The sequence below is a fragment of the Arvicola amphibius genome, chromosome 13 (genome assembly GCF_903992535.2).
Source record: "Arvicola amphibius chromosome 13, mArvAmp1.2, whole genome shotgun sequence".
NCBI classification, from domain to species: domain Eukaryota; kingdom Metazoa; phylum Chordata; class Mammalia; order Rodentia; family Cricetidae; genus Arvicola; species Arvicola amphibius.
In genome coordinates this window covers 46,482,340-46,503,462 of record NC_052059.1, presented here as the reverse complement: position 1 = coordinate 46,503,462, position 21,123 = coordinate 46,482,340, and the positions used below count along the sequence as shown (strand labels likewise).

The following is a 21,123-nucleotide window of genomic DNA, read 5'->3' as shown; positions in this document are numbered from 1 at the left end:
AGGTACTACTCTTACAGACAGGGATGGGGTGGGGAGGTTGGTTGTATCTGTCATGATGAATCACTGGCTCAGACAAGATCGGAGGATGTGGTGAAAAGAGGATTTGTACTTAAACTTATGAGTCCCATGATCCAAAGACTTTAGCCACACTATACACCCTGTGTACAGCATTAAAAGGTTGAGTAGGTAGAGGCTGGGTAGGGGAGGCAGCAGATAAAGGGACAGCGTGGGCTCAGAGGAAGGAATGATGTCTTCATGGAGTGAAGACCAAGCTGGCTGAGAGATAACTGCTCTGCTCTCAGAGTTCTTTGATGGGACGTGAGGTATTCTGAAGTATAAAATCAACCCTGACATCCTTTAAATGGCTGCTATGAAGCCACAGCTAGAGGTGCCCCACTTTTGCTAAAGTTTGTAATTAAGACACTGGGCAGGAGGCCACTGCTGTGTGTGTCTCCTCCTCTCTCCCACCTTCTGTGCTCTCCGGGGTCAGGCTGGTTGGAAAACACAGGCATGAACTCACAGTGGAGAAACACCATCAGCCATGTGGATTCCCTCCACACCCCCGAGGACCACTTGCTGATGGGGTGATGCTGAGCCTGCCCACTGGCCGTTAGGCGGGCAGCAGAAGCTCTGTCCACCGGCCTAACATGCTGCCCTGAGATACTCACAGCTTCTCCAAAAGAACCTTGTATTGTTCATCTCCTCGGCCACCTTCCACTTCCTGGTCCAGCTTTGTGATCAGCTCATTCTCAAACTGAAAGATAGGATTTCACACGAGAATGTCAGATCCTCAAGAATGCATGGTAGACAGTGGCCAGTCCTTCTAGATCTGGCTCAACCCCTTTCCAATTTCAAATTGTTCCCAAAGTAGATGGGGGTTATCCTACATCCCACCCACTCAGACAGTGCACCATGCCCTATCAAAACATCCCAAAGCAGGTTAGTGTATCAGTCCTCGGCTTTATATGTACGAACACACCTGGAAAGTTATTTTACGATACTGCTATGCATATAAGAGAAATTCATAACCACAATCCCCTTTGTACTCAACACAGGGTTTTGTTATGTAGTTCTATTTGGCTGGAAACTCGTGGACTCGTGAGTCCTCCTGCTCAGACTCCTAAGAGCTAGGACAACAGGTATAAATCACTACTCTGGGTATCGATCTGATTTTTGTTTCATGACTGAGTCTTGGTGATAGGATTATTTTTGCTCAGCTTCATAGCTACAAAAATCTTCCTTTCAGTGATACTAGGTTTGTAGATGTTGGAGATGGGAAGCTTGGCTTAACTTGGCTGTTAACTTGGCTCTACCTAGGATCAGCTAGCGAGAAGCCTCTGGGTAGGTCTGCAAAGGTAGAAGAGAGGAAGACTCTCCCCAAGAGCGGGCAGGTGAATGTAAAAAGATACACCCTCTGCCTGCTGCTGCTCCTCCTGGTGAGTGCATCTACCTTATCGCTGCCACCACTGACACCAACTATCTCTACTGTAAATGGGGCATAGCGTCTTTGGCTTTCCAACTTGGACTGAAGACCCAAGAGGTTCACCAGAAATCCTCTAGGCTTTAAGCTCTAGATCAGGGCTGCTGAAGCATCCAGGCTCATGGGCTGGTCAGCTATGGGCTCTCAGATTCTCCACTGAGCAGACAGTCGTTGTTTGACCGCCCACACCTGTACTGCGTAAGCTAATGTAATAAATGTGCCTTGTAATCTGCATTCAGCATATCTGTTCTGTTCCTCTTGAGAACCCTGACTAGTACAGTCTACGGCAAATAAAGGGAGGTCTAAAGAAAGCTCCCACAAACTAAAGTTCTCAAAAGCAAGCAGGGATGGATGGGAGCTGGACCACAGCACCCTTCCCTCAGCCTCCACAGGTTACACCTTCAGTGCTGGGCTGTAGCATGGCAGACAGGAATAAGATGTACCAGTCCAGCTTTTCTTCCTCTTGAGACAGTGCTGACTTAAAAAAAGACACGGATTGCAGAGACTTCTTCCAGCCTCTGGGCCAGAGGACCCAACCATACATCTAAGCCTTTACACAATGAAATATTTAAAAGTAAGTTTTACAATGCATTTTTCATTCAAACTGCTGCCTCAGTAAGTCAAATGTGAATTAACTTTTCCACTATGCTAAGACCAGGGGCTGACGCTTCTTACCATATGGAAGTTGCCGTTGCCGCTCAAATTGAATTCACACTGCATCATATCAAAGAAAATGGGGATGGTGGCTTTCCGGAGCTCCACTTCAGGGGTCAGAGTGACTTCCAGAATAGGACCCACCATGGATGGGATGAATTTGATTTTGTGAGGCCCTGAGATGAAAGTAAATGAGGAAAACCGCATCACTGGAAGTCCCGCCTTAACAATCTTCCTCCACGGGTCCCAGAAGAGAACGTTCATGTGGACACACCACGTCAATCAAGGGACGATGGCAGACCACTGTTCTGTATGTGTGTGTGTATGACATGGTGACCGAGGGCTCACTGTCAATGTCCCAGGCAAGAGTGTGGAATCCACAAGTCTACTTTTGTACATACACACATATAAATCCCAGGGTTATATAAATTAAAATAAGAATTCGTTTAGGGGGTGTGTTTTTAATGCAACCTATACTGAAAACAAAATCTTACTTTAGAACAAAAAGCAAAAAATAAAGACTTCATGGAGGGGCCTGTTCAAGGTCAGACACTCACCGAGATTATACCACATGTCGCGGATCCTAAAGCCAATTTCCTTCCTCATGTCCCCATATCTAGGAAGAAGATTTTAAGAAAAGGATTTGCGGTGGATCTGAGCAGCATGCAATACAATCACCCCTCAGCATCGCAGGGGCTGGCTCTAAGCTCCCCAGACCCCCAATGCATTTAAGTCCCTTATATAGAATGGCTCAGGGCAGTGGTTCTCAACCTTCCTAATGCTGCACCCCTTTAATACAGTTTCTTCATATTGTGATGACCCCCAACCAAAAAATTATTTTCATTGTTACCTCATAACTGTAACTTTGATACTGTTATGAACTGTAATGTAAATATCTCATAAGTAGGTTATCTGGTATGTAACCCCTGTGAAAGAGTTGGCTGACCCCCAAAGGGGTCATGACCCACAAGTTGAGAACCATTGGCTTAGGGATTTTGCACGTAAGTAATACACAGCTTCCCCCGCACCTCAAATGATCTCTTAGATGACTCAGAATAACTAATATAAAAGACTGGGGAAGATGCTTAGTGGTAGAACATTTGCTTATTGTGCACAAGGCCAGAGTTAGATTCCCAGCACCACAAAGAAAAGCCAGGGGACAGCTACTGTGGAAGAACGTTTGGCAGGCGTGACAAGGCCATTGACACATGAACTCACAGCCACTGTGTCTGTGTCCATGGGACGTGCACAAAGTTAAGCCAGCCCAAATGCCAGCACAGACAGCAAGAGGGGATCACCACCAAGTCCCCACCCTAGCTGAAGGGCTCGTGGAAGCTGATGGCTGCTTGGGGAGAAAGTGTGTCAGTTTTATTCAGGAACTCAACCCTCAGTGGGATGACGACCATTGCCCAGTAGACGGCTCTGCACCCAACCACATACAAAGAGTACTAAGTGGGCTCTGGAGGTTTTTTAAAAAAAGCCCATGAGGTTGTGTGAGAAGAGTGTATTGTGGGGGTACATAGGAGGAATTGGAAGGGAGAGAATGGGGGTGGATTTGCTTAAAACGCATTGTGTGTGTGTGTGTGTGAGAAAGAGAGAGAGGGGGGGGGGAGAGAGAGGTCAATTTTTCGATTTACAGACAGGAAATAAGAAAAAAAACATAATGTTACCAAGATGACAGACTGGTTTATAGAGTGAGTTAAAGATATTATACAGAGAAACCACATTGTGTGTGTGTGTGTGTGTGTGTGAGAGAGAGAGAGAGAGAGAGAGAGAGAGAGAGAGAGAGAGAGAGAGAGAAATTCTCTGACTATAAGTTAAAAAAGAAGGAAAATACCTAAGGCAACAAAATGTTACATAAACATATTTTATATCAATTAACTGAAAATTAAGACAAGAGAAATGTCTGCAGACATTATGAAAGGTGCCATTTTCCACCAGGTATTTTGGCCTGTTTGAGTGGTGGGTGCTGAGTTTGCTGGTGTGAAAGGTAAGTACCCAATGAAGGGAGTGGAAAAAAATAGGCTAGTCCCCATCCCTCTGGGCCACAGGTAAGAGGTAAGGTCAGCACCCGGACAAGCTCCAACAGAGAGCTGAGCGACACGGGGGACAAGGGGCTTCGGGAACAGGAGGGACCAAACACAAATGCTGAAAGAGAACTGAGAATTCACTGTCAACTGATTGCCCAATGGCGAAGAGCGAAAGGGGCCCTGGTCTCCATAGCAGAGACCAAGTGAGCATATAAACGAGGTCTGGGATAGAGGCGGCGCCGTGACTGACGGCCAACCAAGGGATGACCTCACAGAATGCTGGCCATCGATGTCCTGCCGCCAGGTCTAGACTTTACATTCTCAGCAGGGACAAGGTAACACAGAGAAAGTTTTGTGGTTGTGGCAGTGTGCGCCTATAGGCTCACCACTGGCGAGACTGAGGCAGGAGGATGGCGGATTTTAGGCCAGCCTGGGCTATCTAACAAGATCCTCTGTAATGGCCAGATCTTAAAAGGTAGATATTGCCAATGCTTCTGGGAAACTAACACAGGCCACACCTAGTCCTACAATCCCTGCCCTGTATAATTCCCCTCATGCCAGGGATCTCCTAAACATTATTTTCTTCAAGTTCTTAATTGGAAATCCTCAGAAGCCAGGATTTTTATTTTCAATCCTATTTTAAATTCTCTTACCATTCTATTTGAATAGAAATGCTTAGCCTAATTTCATTATTAATATCGGGTAAGCTTATGTAAAAAAAATCTGAAACCTAAAGTCAACAAAGAATATCTACATTTTGTCTATTTATAAGGATGTGGTAGGTTGGTTTCTACTAAAAACATGCATGAAGAAAGACCCCAAATCACACCTCTCTAACTACAATACGATTGGTTTTAATTCTCAAATTTTATTTCTGCTGATATGCACACATATTTTTACATGGGTTATATTCACAGTCTATTTTTCTTTGATAAAAAAAAAAAAACAGACTCAATCCTAACTAGATTATCTTTTAAAAACAGTCTCGGGTTACTCAAGTTTGGTATGTTACCAAGGCTAGCCCTGAGCCCCTGATCCCCTTGTCTACCCTCTCTGAGTGCTGGGATTCCAGACTGGTACCACCACACCCAGCTCCCCACCATCCCTTGGCTCTCTCTGTCTCTGTTTCTCTCCCCCCTTTCGGCGCTTATCCCCCTCTAAGCGTGTTTCTGATTTGTAACCAATCATCTTCATTTGTAGCTGCTTAATCCAATTCAAATCCTTCTTTAAAGAGGCCCTGTTGCTACCAAAGATGTTTTAGATGCATGAGAAAGATCAAAGGATCCTCCTTAAAAGTAAGCATCTCTTATTACTTACCCATTAGGGAAACCTACAAAAAACAGGCTGTATCTTTAAAACAAGTCTCTAAATCTTAATCCTTAGTTACCCGTCTTGGTAGAGAGAAACCACAGGCTGAGGAATGTTAAGTAATTTGCCTAGCTTCCCACCTATCACAGCTAGTGGAAACAGAGCTAAAATTTCAAAGTCTTTAAGTAATAAATTCAGACTGCTTATCCATGACAGGCTTTGAGCTTCCAGGCTCTCAACAAACGCTGAAACAGACCTGAGAGAATGCCATGAAATGTGTAACTTCTTGTCATTCCTGAATATAACTCCATTTTGAATTCCAAACCATCAAGCTAGAGGATAGTTTTAGATCTTATTTCTTCTCTGCAAAGTCAAGAGGCACTGTGCCTGCAATTTTGGTAAACTGACAGCAGGTGGCAGGAGATCCCAGGCAAGGGCACCTCACCAGGCACAGGCTCCATCAAATTAGCATGGGATAGCTGAGGAGGCGATGGAGATGCATTAATAAAAACAGAAGGAATCTGGAGGAATGTCAGGTCAGGTCAGTGATAACACATAAAACCCACATCATCAACAACACGAACAAGTCCCTGTAATTTCTTTTTTTTGTTGTTGTTGTTGTTGTTTTTCGAGACAGGGTTTCTCTGTGGCTTTGGAGCCTGTCCTGGAACTAGCTCTGGTAGACCAGGCTGGTCTCGAACTCACAGAGATCCGCCTGCCTCTGCCTCCCGAGTGCTGGGATTAAAGGCATGCGCCACCATCGCCCGGCGACCCTGTAATTTCTATGACAACATAATATTGTTGAACATAAACAGACGAACCACCTTCCCCCATGGTCACCCAACCTTTAAAGGACACTTACTTTTTAACAATTTTGTTGCGTTTGGCTTCTGAGAAGGTTTCAAGCTGGAGGGACTCATGGGTGAGAAAAGCTACAGCCAAATGGAAGTAATTGTTCCAGAGCTTTCCAGGAGGCATCAAGTGGGCAGGGCAAAGGAGCAAACAACACCCGTGAGGATCCAGATAAAACACTCACATGTGGGAGAATCACACTGTGAAACACCCAAGTAAAACCCAAAGGACTTCTCCTTCCTTCTGGGGTTTCAATTACTCACTGCTAAAAGTTTTGAGGCTTAATATTAACCTTAAAATAAACAATCCAAACTTTACATTTTTCTTTACCCTGGTGGCACAGGAGAAATACTGCCAAGAAACGTACCTATTTATAGCAGGTGGCCTGGTACTATGTATCAAAAGCCCTCTGGTTCTGCCAGACTTTTGAACCAGTAAATACTTTTCCTGATTTTTTTTCCTGACAAAGTAACTGTGGCTAGTCGAAAACATTTCAGTCAAAGAAGGCCCTCACAGCTATTCAATGTAACAACAACAACAAAAAAAAAATGAACAATCTGAATGTTCCTAAGAAGAATTTAGATACTATATCACAGGCGAGGAATGTAATGAACCATATTCAGCAGTTAAAAATATTATGAAAAATGTTTAATATCATTGGAAAAAAAGTCTTAGATTGTGGAAAAAGTAAAGAAAGTAGACGAACGGATCATTAAAGAGTTAATGGGCTCATTTCTACTTTGGTTTGTATATGTACACGGTGTGTGTGTGTGTGTGTGTATGCGCGCGCGCATACTTATACATCCCCCTCTGGTTATGAATCTCTAGCTTAAAGGTCAAGATAAAAACAAAAAGCACATGACAAGAAAGGTACATCACCAAGAAAATGTTCTCTGAAATTAAATCCCCTCAAAATCTGGGGCCTGATGTACCTTCACCAGGAACTGGTATTTTGCTGGGTGCATACACAAATATCCTTCTATTGGTCACATGAAGGAATAATGAAGATAAAGCTACCAGAAACCTGGGTTTGTTTGTATTTGCAACAGGGTCTCCTTACAGCCCTTGCTGTCCTGGAACTCACTATTAGACCATGCCGGCCTCAGACTCACAGAGACCCATCTGCCTCTGCGTCCTGAGTGCTGGAGTTAAGTGTGCACCACCCACTCAGCCTGTTTTGCAGGTATACATATAATAGTGACCGTGTGCTTATGAAATTGCTGATTTGCACATTCATGCCTACGTGGACAGAATAAGCACGAAAGTTTAACCACGAAGGCCGAGGATGAGAGCAGCCCCCAGGATGAGACTTATCCGTAGTTTCGTTTCCTGAAGTTTCAGGACCTTTGGTCTACTGTGGTCTGAAACCATCAGCATTTCAGTCAAATCTTGCTCACATTAACTCACAGTGTCCTGCTGTAATTGTTCTATTTTGCTGTTCATTGTTGGTGTTAACCTCATACAACTGCCAAATTAAACATCCCGTAGGTCTGCATGCATAGGAACACAGTCATGACAGGCTTAGCGTCGAAGATTCAGGCTTCCACTGGTGCTCTTAGACTGAACCTCTGAGATCAGAGAGGACAATGTGTTTATGTTTCATTTAGATATACTTTCAATGACAGTACTGCTCACATTTCCCTTTCTTTGTGTTACTTTTGTGCAATGAAAACAAAACCATTTTACTGCGTCTGGGGAACTCTATTTTGGAACGTGTGCTTTAGGAGATTGGCAGACCCCTGAAAACCCTTTAGGGCAGTGATGAAATATGAAATGCCACCTTTTCTGCTGGCACGGCCTCTTGCTGTGATCCAAGGCCTTCCAGATGGGTGGATGCTTACCTGAAGCTCGAAGCTTGCCTGGTCCATGAAGCTCTTGGTGAGAACTTCAGCAAACTGATTGATAGCACGGAGGAAAACCCTGGGGAGGAAAGACCAGATGAGAAGGGCAATCCTGTGCCTCTGGAGATGCTTCCCTACCTCCTCTGGACACAGGACTGATACTCCTGGGCTCGGCTGGGAAAGTCAAGAGAACCTCACAGCGTCTTTAGAGGCCAGAAGGAGGGATCAAACTTGGTCTCTCTGGAGGCCTGTAAGAGCTTGGGGGTCACGGCGCCCGTTAACCGAGGATGTGCACCAGAGCAGCTGGCCTGCATTCCGCTGTGACACTTATCTGTACATGTCAACATTCTCAGGAAAATTTTCTTGAACCTTCTATCTAATTGGGAAGGGACTTTCTATCAGGTTCACAGAGAAATGACAGTGCTTACAGTGATTTGGCTTGTGTGTCCCGTTAGCAACATTCTAAAGCTATCATATATTATAATGCAATATTATATATGTATATATATATGTATATATATATATATATTCAGTTCATTTCATGTCTATTTGACAAGCATCTGTTGCTAGGTAGCTATTCTAAGGTATTAACAAAGGTGCCGTGCTCAAAACCCAAGTCCTGGTCTAAGAAGATTTCAGCACAGTAGTGGGTATCCTTCATAAGACATCTAGTTGCGTTCCAAGAGAGAACATGAAAAAGAATTACATGATAGAGTTTCAAAGAGATACAGGAAACCAGAAGAAAGGTCAACAGACGTTGGTGAAAGGCTGGGTATTGGAATGTGGTCCCGGAAAGGAGTCGTCGTGCGAGGAGAATTCTGAGTGACTGAGAGAACATGCCAAGAAAACAAGACAAGGGTCTTGTGATCTCAGTTCCTTCAAAACACGGAATTATCCCTGGGATGTGGTTTTGAGCTCCTCCCAGGTGTAGTGGGTAAGAGCGAGTCTGCTTCAGATCACTCAGGGTTGCTTGCTGCTGCTATTCAACCACATGTTTAAACCCTCCTTTATAGGCCCCTACCTGAAAAAACATGTGGTTTGTCTTTGCGATGATACACAGTTTGAATTATTGAGAATTTCACCCATGTGACCTTTCTCAACCCTCAGAGCATAAAATGTCTGAGGCTCTGAATAGGCTGCACTTTCCCAGGTCCCACAGCTTCTAGAGCAGTGACAGCTGGGGACAGAGGTCTCCAGCGGAGGTGATGTTTCAGAGGTGAACGGAAGAGTGGTTGATGTCCAGAGACAGTGGAGAGGCATGGTGGACGGAACAGAGGTGTGAGACAAGGAACACATTAAGGAACCAGAAGTCCAGTTGGTGCACAAGCCACACGCTTACAGAGGACGTGGCTGGAAAGGTAGGCGGGACCTCGAACACCAGGATGAGTTGCTTACATGGACCCATGAGAGGGCATGCAGAGCCAATGGCCAGTGGGGATTAATATGAGGATGGTAAGGACACTGGCCCAGGCAAGCAGAGACAGCAAACAGACAGAAATTGGTAGCCTAGAGAAAGGGACTTTCCAAGCACACACATCAGGGTCACAGAAGTGGGAAGGCGCTCTTCAGAGGTGCCAGTTTGAAGCAGAACTGCACTTGAAGTACGTACAGAGGACCAGTACATGCAAGGTCACATGCCTCAGGATGACCATGGCTCTCTCACCTGCTCTGTGTCATGTTCATGACCATCCAATCTTTGGCATACACATTCTTCCCAATCAGATCCTTAAACATAATGAAGGTTTCCATGAGGAAGTCCTGTGGAGAACAGTGGAGGAAGGGTTTGGAAAACAGGCTCATTCACAGTCTGTCTTTCAGCATGTGGACAGAAGGACCCCTATTTTGGGACGACGCATTGATGGTCTCATAGTTGTGGCCTTCTCCAGGAAGTTATTATGGGCAAAGCATTCTTATACATAACTGTTGGGCAATTGGATTTAGCTTTTGCTTCTTTATCATGAGACAAGATGTGATCTAAACTGGCCCTGTGCCTCAGTCTCCTGAATGTTGTGATGGTTGGTGGTTGATAGTGCCCAGGCCTATGATTTGATATTTTTTCCCATAGCATGATTCTGTAAGGGAAATAGGGACACAATATTATCCTTATTTTATGAATGGTTTTACAAGGCTGAGGAAAACTAAATGGCCATAGAAAATAGGAAGCGACAGTGGGGGACACTGACCTCATGTTTACAACCCTTAACTATTTGGTCCCCCACTATGTGCTGTCTGACTATATCTCTTAAACTTAAAAAGAAGTTAACAATCATTTCAATAAAAACCTTTTATTTCATGTGTATGGATGTTTTGCCTACATGTATATCTGTATGCTATTTGTACACCTGGCGTGCAGTGCATGAAGGCCAAAAGCTGGGGTCAGATCCCCCAGAACTAGAGTTATAGAAATTGGGTGCTGCCATGTGGATGCTGGAAATCAAACCTGGGTCCTGTGTAATAGTAGTCCATGTCAGCTCTCCAACCTCAAGTCAAGCATTTTTAACAGATCCTAGTTCAATTCTCCCTGACTAGTTAGGACAGAAGAATCGGGCTGCACACACAAGACAGCTAATAATACTGCAGAAAAGGCTGCATCACAGTGGCCTGCGAGAACTGCAGTAAGGAATAACACGAGTGGGCAGAAGCAAGGACCAGTCTCGTCCAAAGGAGGATGTGAGCAACAAGCAACTCAGAAATAGAATAGGCAGGCTAAAGAAAACAAAACCTAAAAGGTTTTGAAACCATTTTTGCTACTTAGCTAAATTTAGACCTTTTCCACGGGGATTGCTGAAAAGAAAATCGAGTTGTTTGCTTCTCAGACTCTATGCATACAATCCCATGAAGAGAAGGACATCACATAGTGCTAGGAACATGGTCATAGGAAGGATACGACGCCCTTCCCCCCAGCTATCTATTCATTTATCTACCTACCTACCTATCACCTACCTTTCTAAATATGTGTATATATATATATGAGATAATATATACGTATTATGTATCTCATATATATAATATATACGTAGCATGTCTCTCATATATATGTGTGTGTGTGTGAGAGAGAGAGAGAGAAAGATAGAGAGAGAGAGAAAGAGAGAGAGAGAGAGGGGATGTATATCATCAATTTTGAGACAGAGACTCATGTAATCCCAGGCTATGTAGCACAGGATAACCTTGGATTGTGGATTCATACTGTCTGCGAACTCAGAACATCCCTACTTTACCCGCCTTCCAAAGGAAATTAAAAAGAAAAGAAAGTCACTAGGGTATGTCCATACAGCCCACAAGAATGGAACTATGGCTACAAATAGCTACTCTTCACAGGCTTTGACTATGAGCACAGCACAAGGCCAGGCATTACCATGCATGGATTTAGTCAGTGCTCCCACTAATTCCCCATGTAGACAGGATCTTACAAAAGAGGTAACCGGTTCAGCAAGATCAAGTAGCTTGTTTCATATAAGAACTCAGAATGGTCACAGTTCAGACATGTGCTACCCGCTATACCGTCTGTTCTGAAGGAGAGCACCTGGCTGCTTCAGTGTCCTACACCCCTCCCTTCCTCTGACCGGTCACTGGAGACATCCACACATGGCTGACTCCTGAATCATGCTGCATCTACTTGAGACACACGGACCAACACTATGAAGGTTGGTGTCAGACTAACAATAATAAATTCCACCCATTTTCTTCTTTTGTCTATACCACGTGGGCACTATAGGAAGGAGAATAAGGGGTAAAAGACTGTATCCTTCACCTTGGCACACCAGTTAACCCTCCTAATGCTATGATCCTTTAATTTAGTTCTTTATGACGTGGTGACCCACAACCACAAAATTATTTTATTGCTACTTCATAACTGTAATTTTGTTAATGCAATGAATCAGTCTTATGACTGATATGTAGGCTATCTGATACATGATCCACAAAGGGGCTCACAATCCACAGGAAGAGAACCACCGGTCTAGATCATAGAGAAGTGAGCTATGTGTGGATGGCTGGACCCAGTCGAGCATCAGTTTGCTCAGCACATCAGAGAACATCTTTACCAACAGCTTAACCCCGCCAAAAGGTCCCTGGAGACCTTAGATGCATACTTATAGAAACTGTGAAAATAACTTTTCTTTTTAAAGCAACAGGAAATCATTCCCAAATGCTGTGAGGGACAGAGCGGTAACCTCTGCTTGCTTCCTCCTGAAAGAGACGGTGGCGGACCACATTCTGAGGAACCAACAGCCCACTAGGTCACGGAGATTCCTTGCATGGAACAAGGAACTTCCTCTTAGATGAGATTCAGACTTTTTCAGAGTAAAAAGATGTCCTAAGTGTTTCAGAAGAAGGGCCCACACTAAGTTCACATGTGATCATTTAGTGTGGGTGATGAACTCTTATTTAAATTCTAACAGGTTGAATACGCATTAATTCCTTTTTGTGCCCTCTGTGGGCAGCCATTCACACTGCAGGGGTTGGGAAGGAAGCCTTGAACTCGTGATGCTTAGCTTCAGTTACCGGTCATGAAATGTACGAAATCCTCAGAGGGGTCTAGCAGATATCAGGAAATGAGGCGGGGGGATCACGAGTTTGAGGCTGGACTGGGCTATGAGAAAAGAATCATCTCAAACCAAACCAACACATTAGCATTGCCAAGGCGCAGAGCAGACAACTTACAATGATGTCCTGTCTGGTTTTGAAGGTGCTGATGTAGTGGCTGTAGTGGCTGTCCTCCATCTGTCGTAAGATGGCAATCATGCAAGCCACAAAGCTGCCCTGCAGGGAGAGAAGCAGAGTCAAGGTTTCTTAGAGTACCTGATGACAAAAGACTTGGGGCATCATGGACTTTGATGATTGAGATCCACAAAAACACCTGGAACTGGAAACACGACTTCCAAAGGCGTAAAGGCACGTGCTTCGCCATTCGGCTTTAATCAAGCACATCCTAGTGTGAATTAGGAAACCTGGAGCCTCAGGCATCCCACTGACAGCCAGCCGTGACTTCTGGATTCCTCTAGGTGTGGGGGCATTAAGATCTCAACTAGGTTATCAGCTACGTTATCGTTACTGAGTCCCTGGCTGGGGTAGAGCTGAGGAGAAGCTCTTGGGACAATGTCTGGCGTACAGAGATGAGTCAAATCTGAAGGTGGGATGGCGGAGGAAGAGTGGACAGGAAACGGAATGTGCCAGCTGAGTGACTGTCAGGGGATATCTGCAATGCTGGGTGGCTTTAGATTTCTGGAGCTTTTTAGGTTTGGAGGTTTAGGGGTCAAAGATGCACAATCAGTAAATCTATGCAAATAGCCCAACTACCCTAAACTCTACATTTTGAAATCCCTTAGTCCCAATTGTTTCTGACAAGGGATATTTAATCAGCAGCAATTCTGAGGGGAAAAGGGTGAGGAAGACAAGAACCCATGCATGCCATTTCTCTGATTCTAGATCCCTCTGGATAGTCACATCTAATCTGTGAATCACATGGGATTCTGCACCGACTCTAAGAAAGAGGATGAAGAACTCCACGGTGACAATAATGTCTACTTGAAAAGGTCCGAGCTGCACACTTAGGGTACTCCTCTGTCAAATTTAGGCCACAACTCTCACTTTCTAGCCAGAGGGAAGATGTACTGCCCCTCTGTGCTCATGCAAATACAAAAGTCACACAAATGTAAATGAATTTAGCACAGAGATGTTGAAATACAGCCATACACTCCCCTGATGTCCATCTTAGACTCTTTACTTAAAATGCTTAGTGTTCCCACCCATAAGGCAATGTAAACTGACTGTACCAAGCTTTAGACATAGTTTACAAATTATCATATATTCTGCATTTATACAACAGTCAAACACTATTTGTGTCTCTGGGCTCTTGCCCACTCTGGATTTTAGATTTCATCTCATTTTTGTTTGATTTGTGTTTCTTTTGTTCTGAATTAAACATTCCATCCATGTGGTTTGGGCTCTTTTATTTTCATTTTGCTCTTTATTCATAGTCTTCTTTATTTTTGTTTTTTAAGAAAGGGTTGCTGGTAGCCCGGGCTCACCTCCAATTATTTCTTATGTAATAGAGGATGATCTTGAACTTCAGATCTTCCTGTCCCACCTCCCACTACTGGGTTTTGGGTGCATATAGCCATGCTTGGTTCATTCAGTACGAGGGATCAAACCCGGGACCTTGTGCATACCAGGCAGGCATTCTCTCAGCCGAGCTGTGCCCCATCCCGTTTGTTCACATTCTTTATTTACTTAACTAAAACAGTGTCTTTCTATTATTGGCTTACAGTAGTCTTTGTATATGAAGTCTATTAATGGCTTTCTACATGTGGTGGATGACCTTGACCTCACAGACCTATTTTCAAATATAGGGACTACATTTTGAGCAGAAAAAAATTCAGTTTTTCTTCTTTTTTAATATTAGAAAACTCAAGGACCCTTTCCTTAGAGGACCAGGCACACACCCATTTATCCAGGCCGATTTAGTATTTAGTTTTTCACATAGAATGTTTCATTTCATTTGACATTTATCTTGAAGGTATAGCACCAAATGAAAGAAAAATTTTTTCTAAACTATTCGTTTGCTTTTCAAGTTATATTAATTCAAAAAAAATCTACAGTTTTTTTTTTATCATATAGTCAAAATTCTACCTGTAAACTCCCTTGGTTCTGTCTTACTTAGGAAGAGATACACACACAGGCACAAACATATAAACATACGCACATGCACAGACATACACAGATACACATATATTAAATCACAGTGATCTAATATGACTTTAATTATTCTTTACAATGTGATAAGTTATTACTTACACTTGACTGTTCACTTATATGTATCTCACTGATTTCCGCGCTCATGCTGGGGTAACCATGACTCAGTGAATGAGAATTTTCCTCTAAATGTTTAAAGCGCAGCTACCATTGGACAGAAAGGCCACTGAACGTACTTATTTCTAACCCACCTAGTTAGTAAAGGGCTCCTTAGTTCATTCGCTTCTCAGTCAACCTTTCCAGGTTTCAAAGAAACACTAGTCATTTCAGTTAAAAGCGTCAATTCTGTAAGATGAGCCAAACACAATTCTGGACACTGAGATGCCCCATGAAAAACATACAACACTGCCTAGACTCTGGCCTGCTGGTTGCAAATGTTCTCCCCAAACCCTTTTACCTGGGGTGGGTTGCCCATGCTCCCGATTCTGTCCCGGGAGAAAAATAAATAACAAACAGCTAAAGTTGCTGAGAACCTCTTATCCTTGGGCCGGTGAGACGGCTCAGCCAGAAAGGCACTCACTGCCAAGCCTGATGGCCTCAGTTTGATCCCTGGGACTCAGAGTGGAAGAAGAGACTCTGAAGGTTGTTCTCTGAACTCCATGAGTGCATCATGGCACACGTATGCCTCTTACACACATGCGCACACACACAAACAACTCTAACTTATAAAAGAACATTGTGCCCTTGAGAGCAGGTGGTAGAAGTGCCTACAGGGGGAAAGGGGAAGCCGTAAGATCAGCCCTGGGGAGAAAGCTGAGTCTCTTGCAGAGCTCCAGCTGTCTGCCTCAACTTCAGCAGCTAATAGCCGCTGGGTGCACGGGAGCCTCCTATTTGATGTTACCTTGGTTTGCTCTCTCAATTGGATCACTCCAGTTGCCTCTGCTGGATCCTGTAACCTCCTGGTTTGATGACATCTTGCTATCTGTCTGCTGCTTCTCACTATCTGCTACTTGCTATTTATTCTTAATAAGTCAACCATTCAAAATGAAAACCATGGCTTTTCTAGATCATTCTTCAGACCATACAGAAAAGTCCTCTAATTAAAATATAACCTCAGCTTTCAGTGTAATCAATACAAGTTTCTCACTTTAATCATGACACCGTCATTATTCTGGTCTCTATTTCACCCTTTACTGCAACTATTTAAGCATAATGGATAGGATATCAGCCTTCCTAAAAACACACCAATCACAAATTCTTGATGACGTCTGCCCTTTTCCTTGGAACTAAAAGGTTGGTGGTTGGTTTTCCTGAAGGAAATCCAATCCAACCTGGGGTAGAAGGCTCACGTAGAAGCTAAGAAATGCTTAGAACTTAGAATTGTGATATGGGGGCTAACGCGGGTTCAGTGTTGAGTCACCGGTGGAATGGATGAGACCTTGTGCCTGCGGTGTGGGCTGCCAGGAGACTCACAATGTGGGGGGACTGCCGGCTCATCCCAATCACGGTCCGGTTGATCCTTCTCAGCAGCCTCTCCATGATCAGCTGCACGTGTGCTGATGTGGGGCCCTGCAGGAGAAACACAGCTGTGACACCATCCCCAGCTAAGGATACAGAGCAGACGAGGGGTGCCCCGGGAAGTCAGGCACCGGAAGCAAAAGAAAAAGCACACCAAAAGCCAAACGAAAAGAACCCTCTCCCAATAACACAAAAACAAAGGTTAGGGGTTTGTTGTGCAATCAATATTTGTGATTCCTTCTCAATACAAGTATGAAAGCTCTCACACCCTATGATATCAGAGGTTCTCTGAAAGGTAATTAAAGTCACGAGGGTGGGGTCCGGATCTGACAGGATTAGAGTCCTTATTAGAAGAGATACCAAGGGGGAGGGTGTGCATTTGCTCGTACATTCTCTGCCTATTGCCTCATGTATTCATGGAGTAGAGAACACAACAGCACACAGGAGACGTCGGCCACGAGTCTTCACAGTGTCCACTGGAGCTCAGGCCTACTGACACCCTGACCTGAGACTTTCAGCTTCGAGAACCTCCAGGAACTAACGGTCTGTTAAGGCTCCCTCCCGTGGTGTTACAGAAGACGGGGCACCATCATTAGGCTAGGACTTAATGTCCCAACAGTCGCATGTGACTCTAAGCCTTTATTCTACTTAGCCAACCCTTAGTTTTCAGTACTGAGAACAAAGGGAGGTAACAGCGCTCTTAGTGGGCTCAACTGTATTAACGCAAAATAGCGCCGAATACATGTACACACTCTAATCCCTTCCCTTCCTGGGGTTGATTACACTCATTCAGCTTCAGGGCGTCCATTTACCCTTTGCCGATAGTATCAAATACAGTTTCTTTGGTTAGGAGTGGGAGCCCACTTGCCCTCTCAGTGCCAGAACCTTGTCTAGCTTGAACCTGTGCAGGGTTTTATGAGATGTATGGTAAGAGTTATATTTTTAAATAACTATATATACATATATACACATATATACATACACACACACACACACACACACACACACACACACACACACACACATATGAGAGACATGACTGATTGGTCACAATTTTTATCCACTACCAAGTTCTTGGTTAGGAACCAAATCCCCAAACACAGCACTATGGGAAAATGTTTTCAACTTTATAATGTGATATCTACAGGTGTGTGTAAAGATAAAAGGGGGAAGGTTATCTATCATGAATAAATATCAAATGAACTGTACAAACAGTATGTCAACTACTGGGGCTCAAAGATAGGGAAAAGATACATTTAGGGCTTAAGCAGAGAAAATAATGGTATTCTCACATGCTTCTGGGGCCAAGACTGGCTTAGCAGAAATATAAAAGCACCCACAGGAATGACAAGCTGGAATAGGGTAGGCCATTGAGCCATGGTTGACCTAGTCAAGTGAAGTCAGAGCTGGCTGTGAGACAAAATGAGTTATCTTTTGTGTTCCCTGGCAGAATGGAATCTAAAGACACTGCTGAGAGGTGCAGACCAAAAGGCACAAGTGGGGCTCTACCCTGTGGGAACCCCTGCCCCCAGCAACCATCATAGGGAATGCAGCCTGACATTTGGGGTGAATCTCTTTCTTCTGTATGCTCTAGAGAACATACTTTGTGAAGTTTCCCAGAATCTCCACTAGGGCCTGAACATAGCACACAGGAAATCCAGGCAGGGTCAGCTCCTGTATTCAAGAGGTGGGGCTGGGGGCTAGTTCAGAGAATACCAAAAAAATAAACATTTCTAATGGGCTCTAGAGATGACAACGCTGTCCAGAAGAAGATATGCCAAGTCAGAGGCTCAAGAAATTTCTGCAGGAAAATCATCTTAGTGGGTGTGTATGCATGTGTGTGTGTACATATGTGTGTGTGCCTATGTGGGTGTGTGTGCATGTAGCTGTCAGTGCCCTTCTCTTTCCCACTGTCTTATTTGCTGAGTCAGGGTCTCCCATCGGATCTACAGATCACTATTTTGCCTAGACTGGCTGGCTAGTGGGCCCCAGTGGTATGCCTGTCTATACATGACAGTGCTGTGTTTACATGTTTGTATGTACAATCATGCTTAGATTTTACATGTGTGCTAGGAAATCTAAATTCATGTTTGCATAGCCAGCTCTTTACCCACCAAGTCTTCTCCCCAGCCTGTGAACATAGAGATTGGTTGTTTTGTTTGTTTGTGTTCTGAGATGGAGTCTTACCAAGTTGCCCTGTCTGGCCTGGAACTCACTAGGTAGGATCAGTTTGGCCTCAACCTCAGAGATCTGGGGTTTTGCCTCATGCTGGGATTAAAGTATGCACTACTCCGCCTGACCAACTTAAGAGTCCACGGCCAGTGACCTCAGTGATAAGCCAACTAGAAAAATCAGCCCAGTGAGGTCCCTCGCACTAAGTTACTTGCTTGTATCTCAACCTGATGTGAGGTACGGCATGTTTAGTCTGTTCTAAAAGGGACACAGCTTGCTCTACTACTTCAGTGTTCCTATACTGCCTGGGATGGGGAAGGCCACAGAGTTTCCTGTTGGGTACAAAGGGACCAGCAGAGGCTCAGGCCATAGAGGATCACTGCACTCACCACATCCTTCCTGTCCAGGACCTCTAGGATGTTGCTTAGAAGCTGGGAGCTCGCCTCGTGGTCGGGTTTGCTCGAGTGGTCGTCCAGCTGGCCACTGAGCTGGTCAGTCAGCAGCGGCAGCAGAACCTCCCTGCACTCTGAAGAACAACAGAAAACGGCTCACACAGCGGCTCGCACACGGCTACCTCCAGCCCCGCTACCCTCTCTGCAATTATACTTGTCTCTGAACCCCCTGAGGTCAGCGCAGCCAACAGAGCACGTGGACTGAGGAGTGACGCTTCAACCTTGTCCCTGGAGTTCATAGTTTAAGAAACTCCCACCACAGGCAGATGCGAGCATTGGCCACATGTCTTCTTTTTCCAGTGCTGGGGAATCGATGGAGGACCTCTCCCTCTACAGCTGAGACATACACTTAAGCACTAACAGTGTGTAAATTATATAACAATTTCTCCAGCTTTTAATATTCAAAAATTTTAATATGCATGTAAAATACTATATATACTATATATGTATACATATTATACATATATATAGTGAGTGTGTGTGTGTGTATATGTGTGTGCGCGCGCATGCTTTCTTAAGTTCATGTATACCAAATGCATGCAGGAGCCCATGAAGGCTAAAAGAACATCTCCTAGAGACGGAGTTACAGAAGGTTGTGAGCTGCCATGTGAGTGTTTGAACTTGAACCTCAGTTCTCCACAAAAGCAGCGAGTGCTCGTAACTACTGAGCCATCTCCTCAGCCTACCCGCTCCCCCTTCCTAATTTTGCTTTCAAGTTTTTATGTTTTGATTTTTAGTGTTAGGGACTGAAGTCATGGCTCTACACATGCTGGGCTCATGCTTTACACCATCAACTCCTCTAGGTTTCTGTTTGTTTGCTTGTTTTAATGCCGACATGAGCACTAGGTCACAGGAAACCAGATAAAAACAAAGTCAGCCACGTTCTCAGAAACGTTTGCACTTGATGGAGACAATTAATTGTCAAATTCCTGTGACCACAGAGCTTCCTATGTGTGCCACTAGCACGTTTTGCACACGTCTTTGTGGACGTGTGGTTTATGAAGAGTGTCACTCACTACATGCTTCTCCTGGAATCTCCCCCATGATGGTACCTTACTAAGATGACTCCAGGTTCTCCGGACGCTACAAAAGGGACTCTCAGCAGTAGTTCTGCTTCCTCCAAGCAGAACTACCTAACGAGAGACCAGCAAGATGGCTCCTGAATTCGATTCCCAGAACACACATAGCCGAAGGAGAGAACTGACTTGGACGAGTTCCTCTGACCTCTCTGCATGTGTGGGAGTGTGCAGATGCACGCATGCACACACACATCACCACCAACGCATAAAATGTAAATAAATAAAATACAAAGGAAAGAGCTGTTTAGCTGGGTGTGGTGGCGTGTGTGTGTGTGTGTGCATGCAGACAATCCTAGCACTCCTTGGTAGACAGGAAGATCTAGGGTTTGAGGTCAGTCCACACTGCAGAGAGAAAACCGTTTCGGTAAAAAAGCGAAGAAACAATAGTGGCTAACAGAGACACTAAAGCAGGCTGGAGAACTGACTTGGCAGTTAAACAGCACTTGCTGCTTTTCTAGAGGACCTGAGCCTGATTCACAGCATCCACACCAGGTGGCTTCACAACCACTTTGCACTTCAGTTCGAGGGGATCAGACACCTCTTCTGGCCTCCTTGGGCACTTGTACACACACACACACACACACAGTAGGAAAAAGAAAGATTAAACCAACTTCGGTCTCTTAAACTGCTTTCCCAAGAGGTCCTTAAGACCCAGCAAAATGGGCTAGTTGTGGTGGCGCACACCCTTTTAATCCCAGCACTCAGGAGGCAGAGGTAGGTGAATCTCTGAGTTCAAGGACAACCTAGTCTACAGAGTGAGTTCCAGGACAGCCAGGGCTACAGAGAAACCCTATCTGAAAAAAAAAAAGCAAAACTAAATAAATAGATATTTTAAAAAAGAAAGAACCAGCAACCTGCCAAGGGTATTGCTGATACAAAACTCAAATTAAACAAGGAAAGAAAACGCAGGCAAGTGCTGTGTGTTATAGACGTCAGCCTGGTCTGGGGGGAAACCATGAGATCTGCTCTTCTTAAGAGTTCATTTGTAAAATGCCATTGATCAGCTTATTTGTTAATGCTTTTGTATTCAGTTTTCGGTCTTTG

The 21,123-nt window shown here is 44.4% G+C and overlaps 1 protein-coding gene across 2 annotated transcripts in view; it reads right to left on the bottom strand.

Moving 5' to 3' along the window:
• The window catches only part of Dock5 (dedicator of cytokinesis 5), a 183,384-nt gene that overhangs the window by 29,524 nt on the left and 132,737 nt on the right, over positions 1-21,123 (bottom strand). For both annotated transcript variants that reach the window (XM_038310701.1, XM_038310702.1), the window contains exons 26-34: positions 18,938-19,074; positions 16,332-16,427; positions 12,828-12,926; positions 9,829-9,923; positions 8,166-8,244; positions 6,335-6,435; positions 2,692-2,750; positions 2,156-2,310; positions 669-754 (exon numbers count right to left, since the gene is read on the bottom strand). In XM_038310701.1, the coding sequence (XP_038166629.1) occupies positions 669-754; positions 2,156-2,310; positions 2,692-2,750; positions 6,335-6,435; positions 8,166-8,244; positions 9,829-9,923; positions 12,828-12,926; positions 16,332-16,427; positions 18,938-19,074 (907 nt within the window). The remainder of the gene's footprint in view (positions 1-668; positions 755-2,155; positions 2,311-2,691; positions 2,751-6,334; positions 6,436-8,165; positions 8,245-9,828; positions 9,924-12,827; positions 12,927-16,331; positions 16,428-18,937; positions 19,075-21,123) is intronic.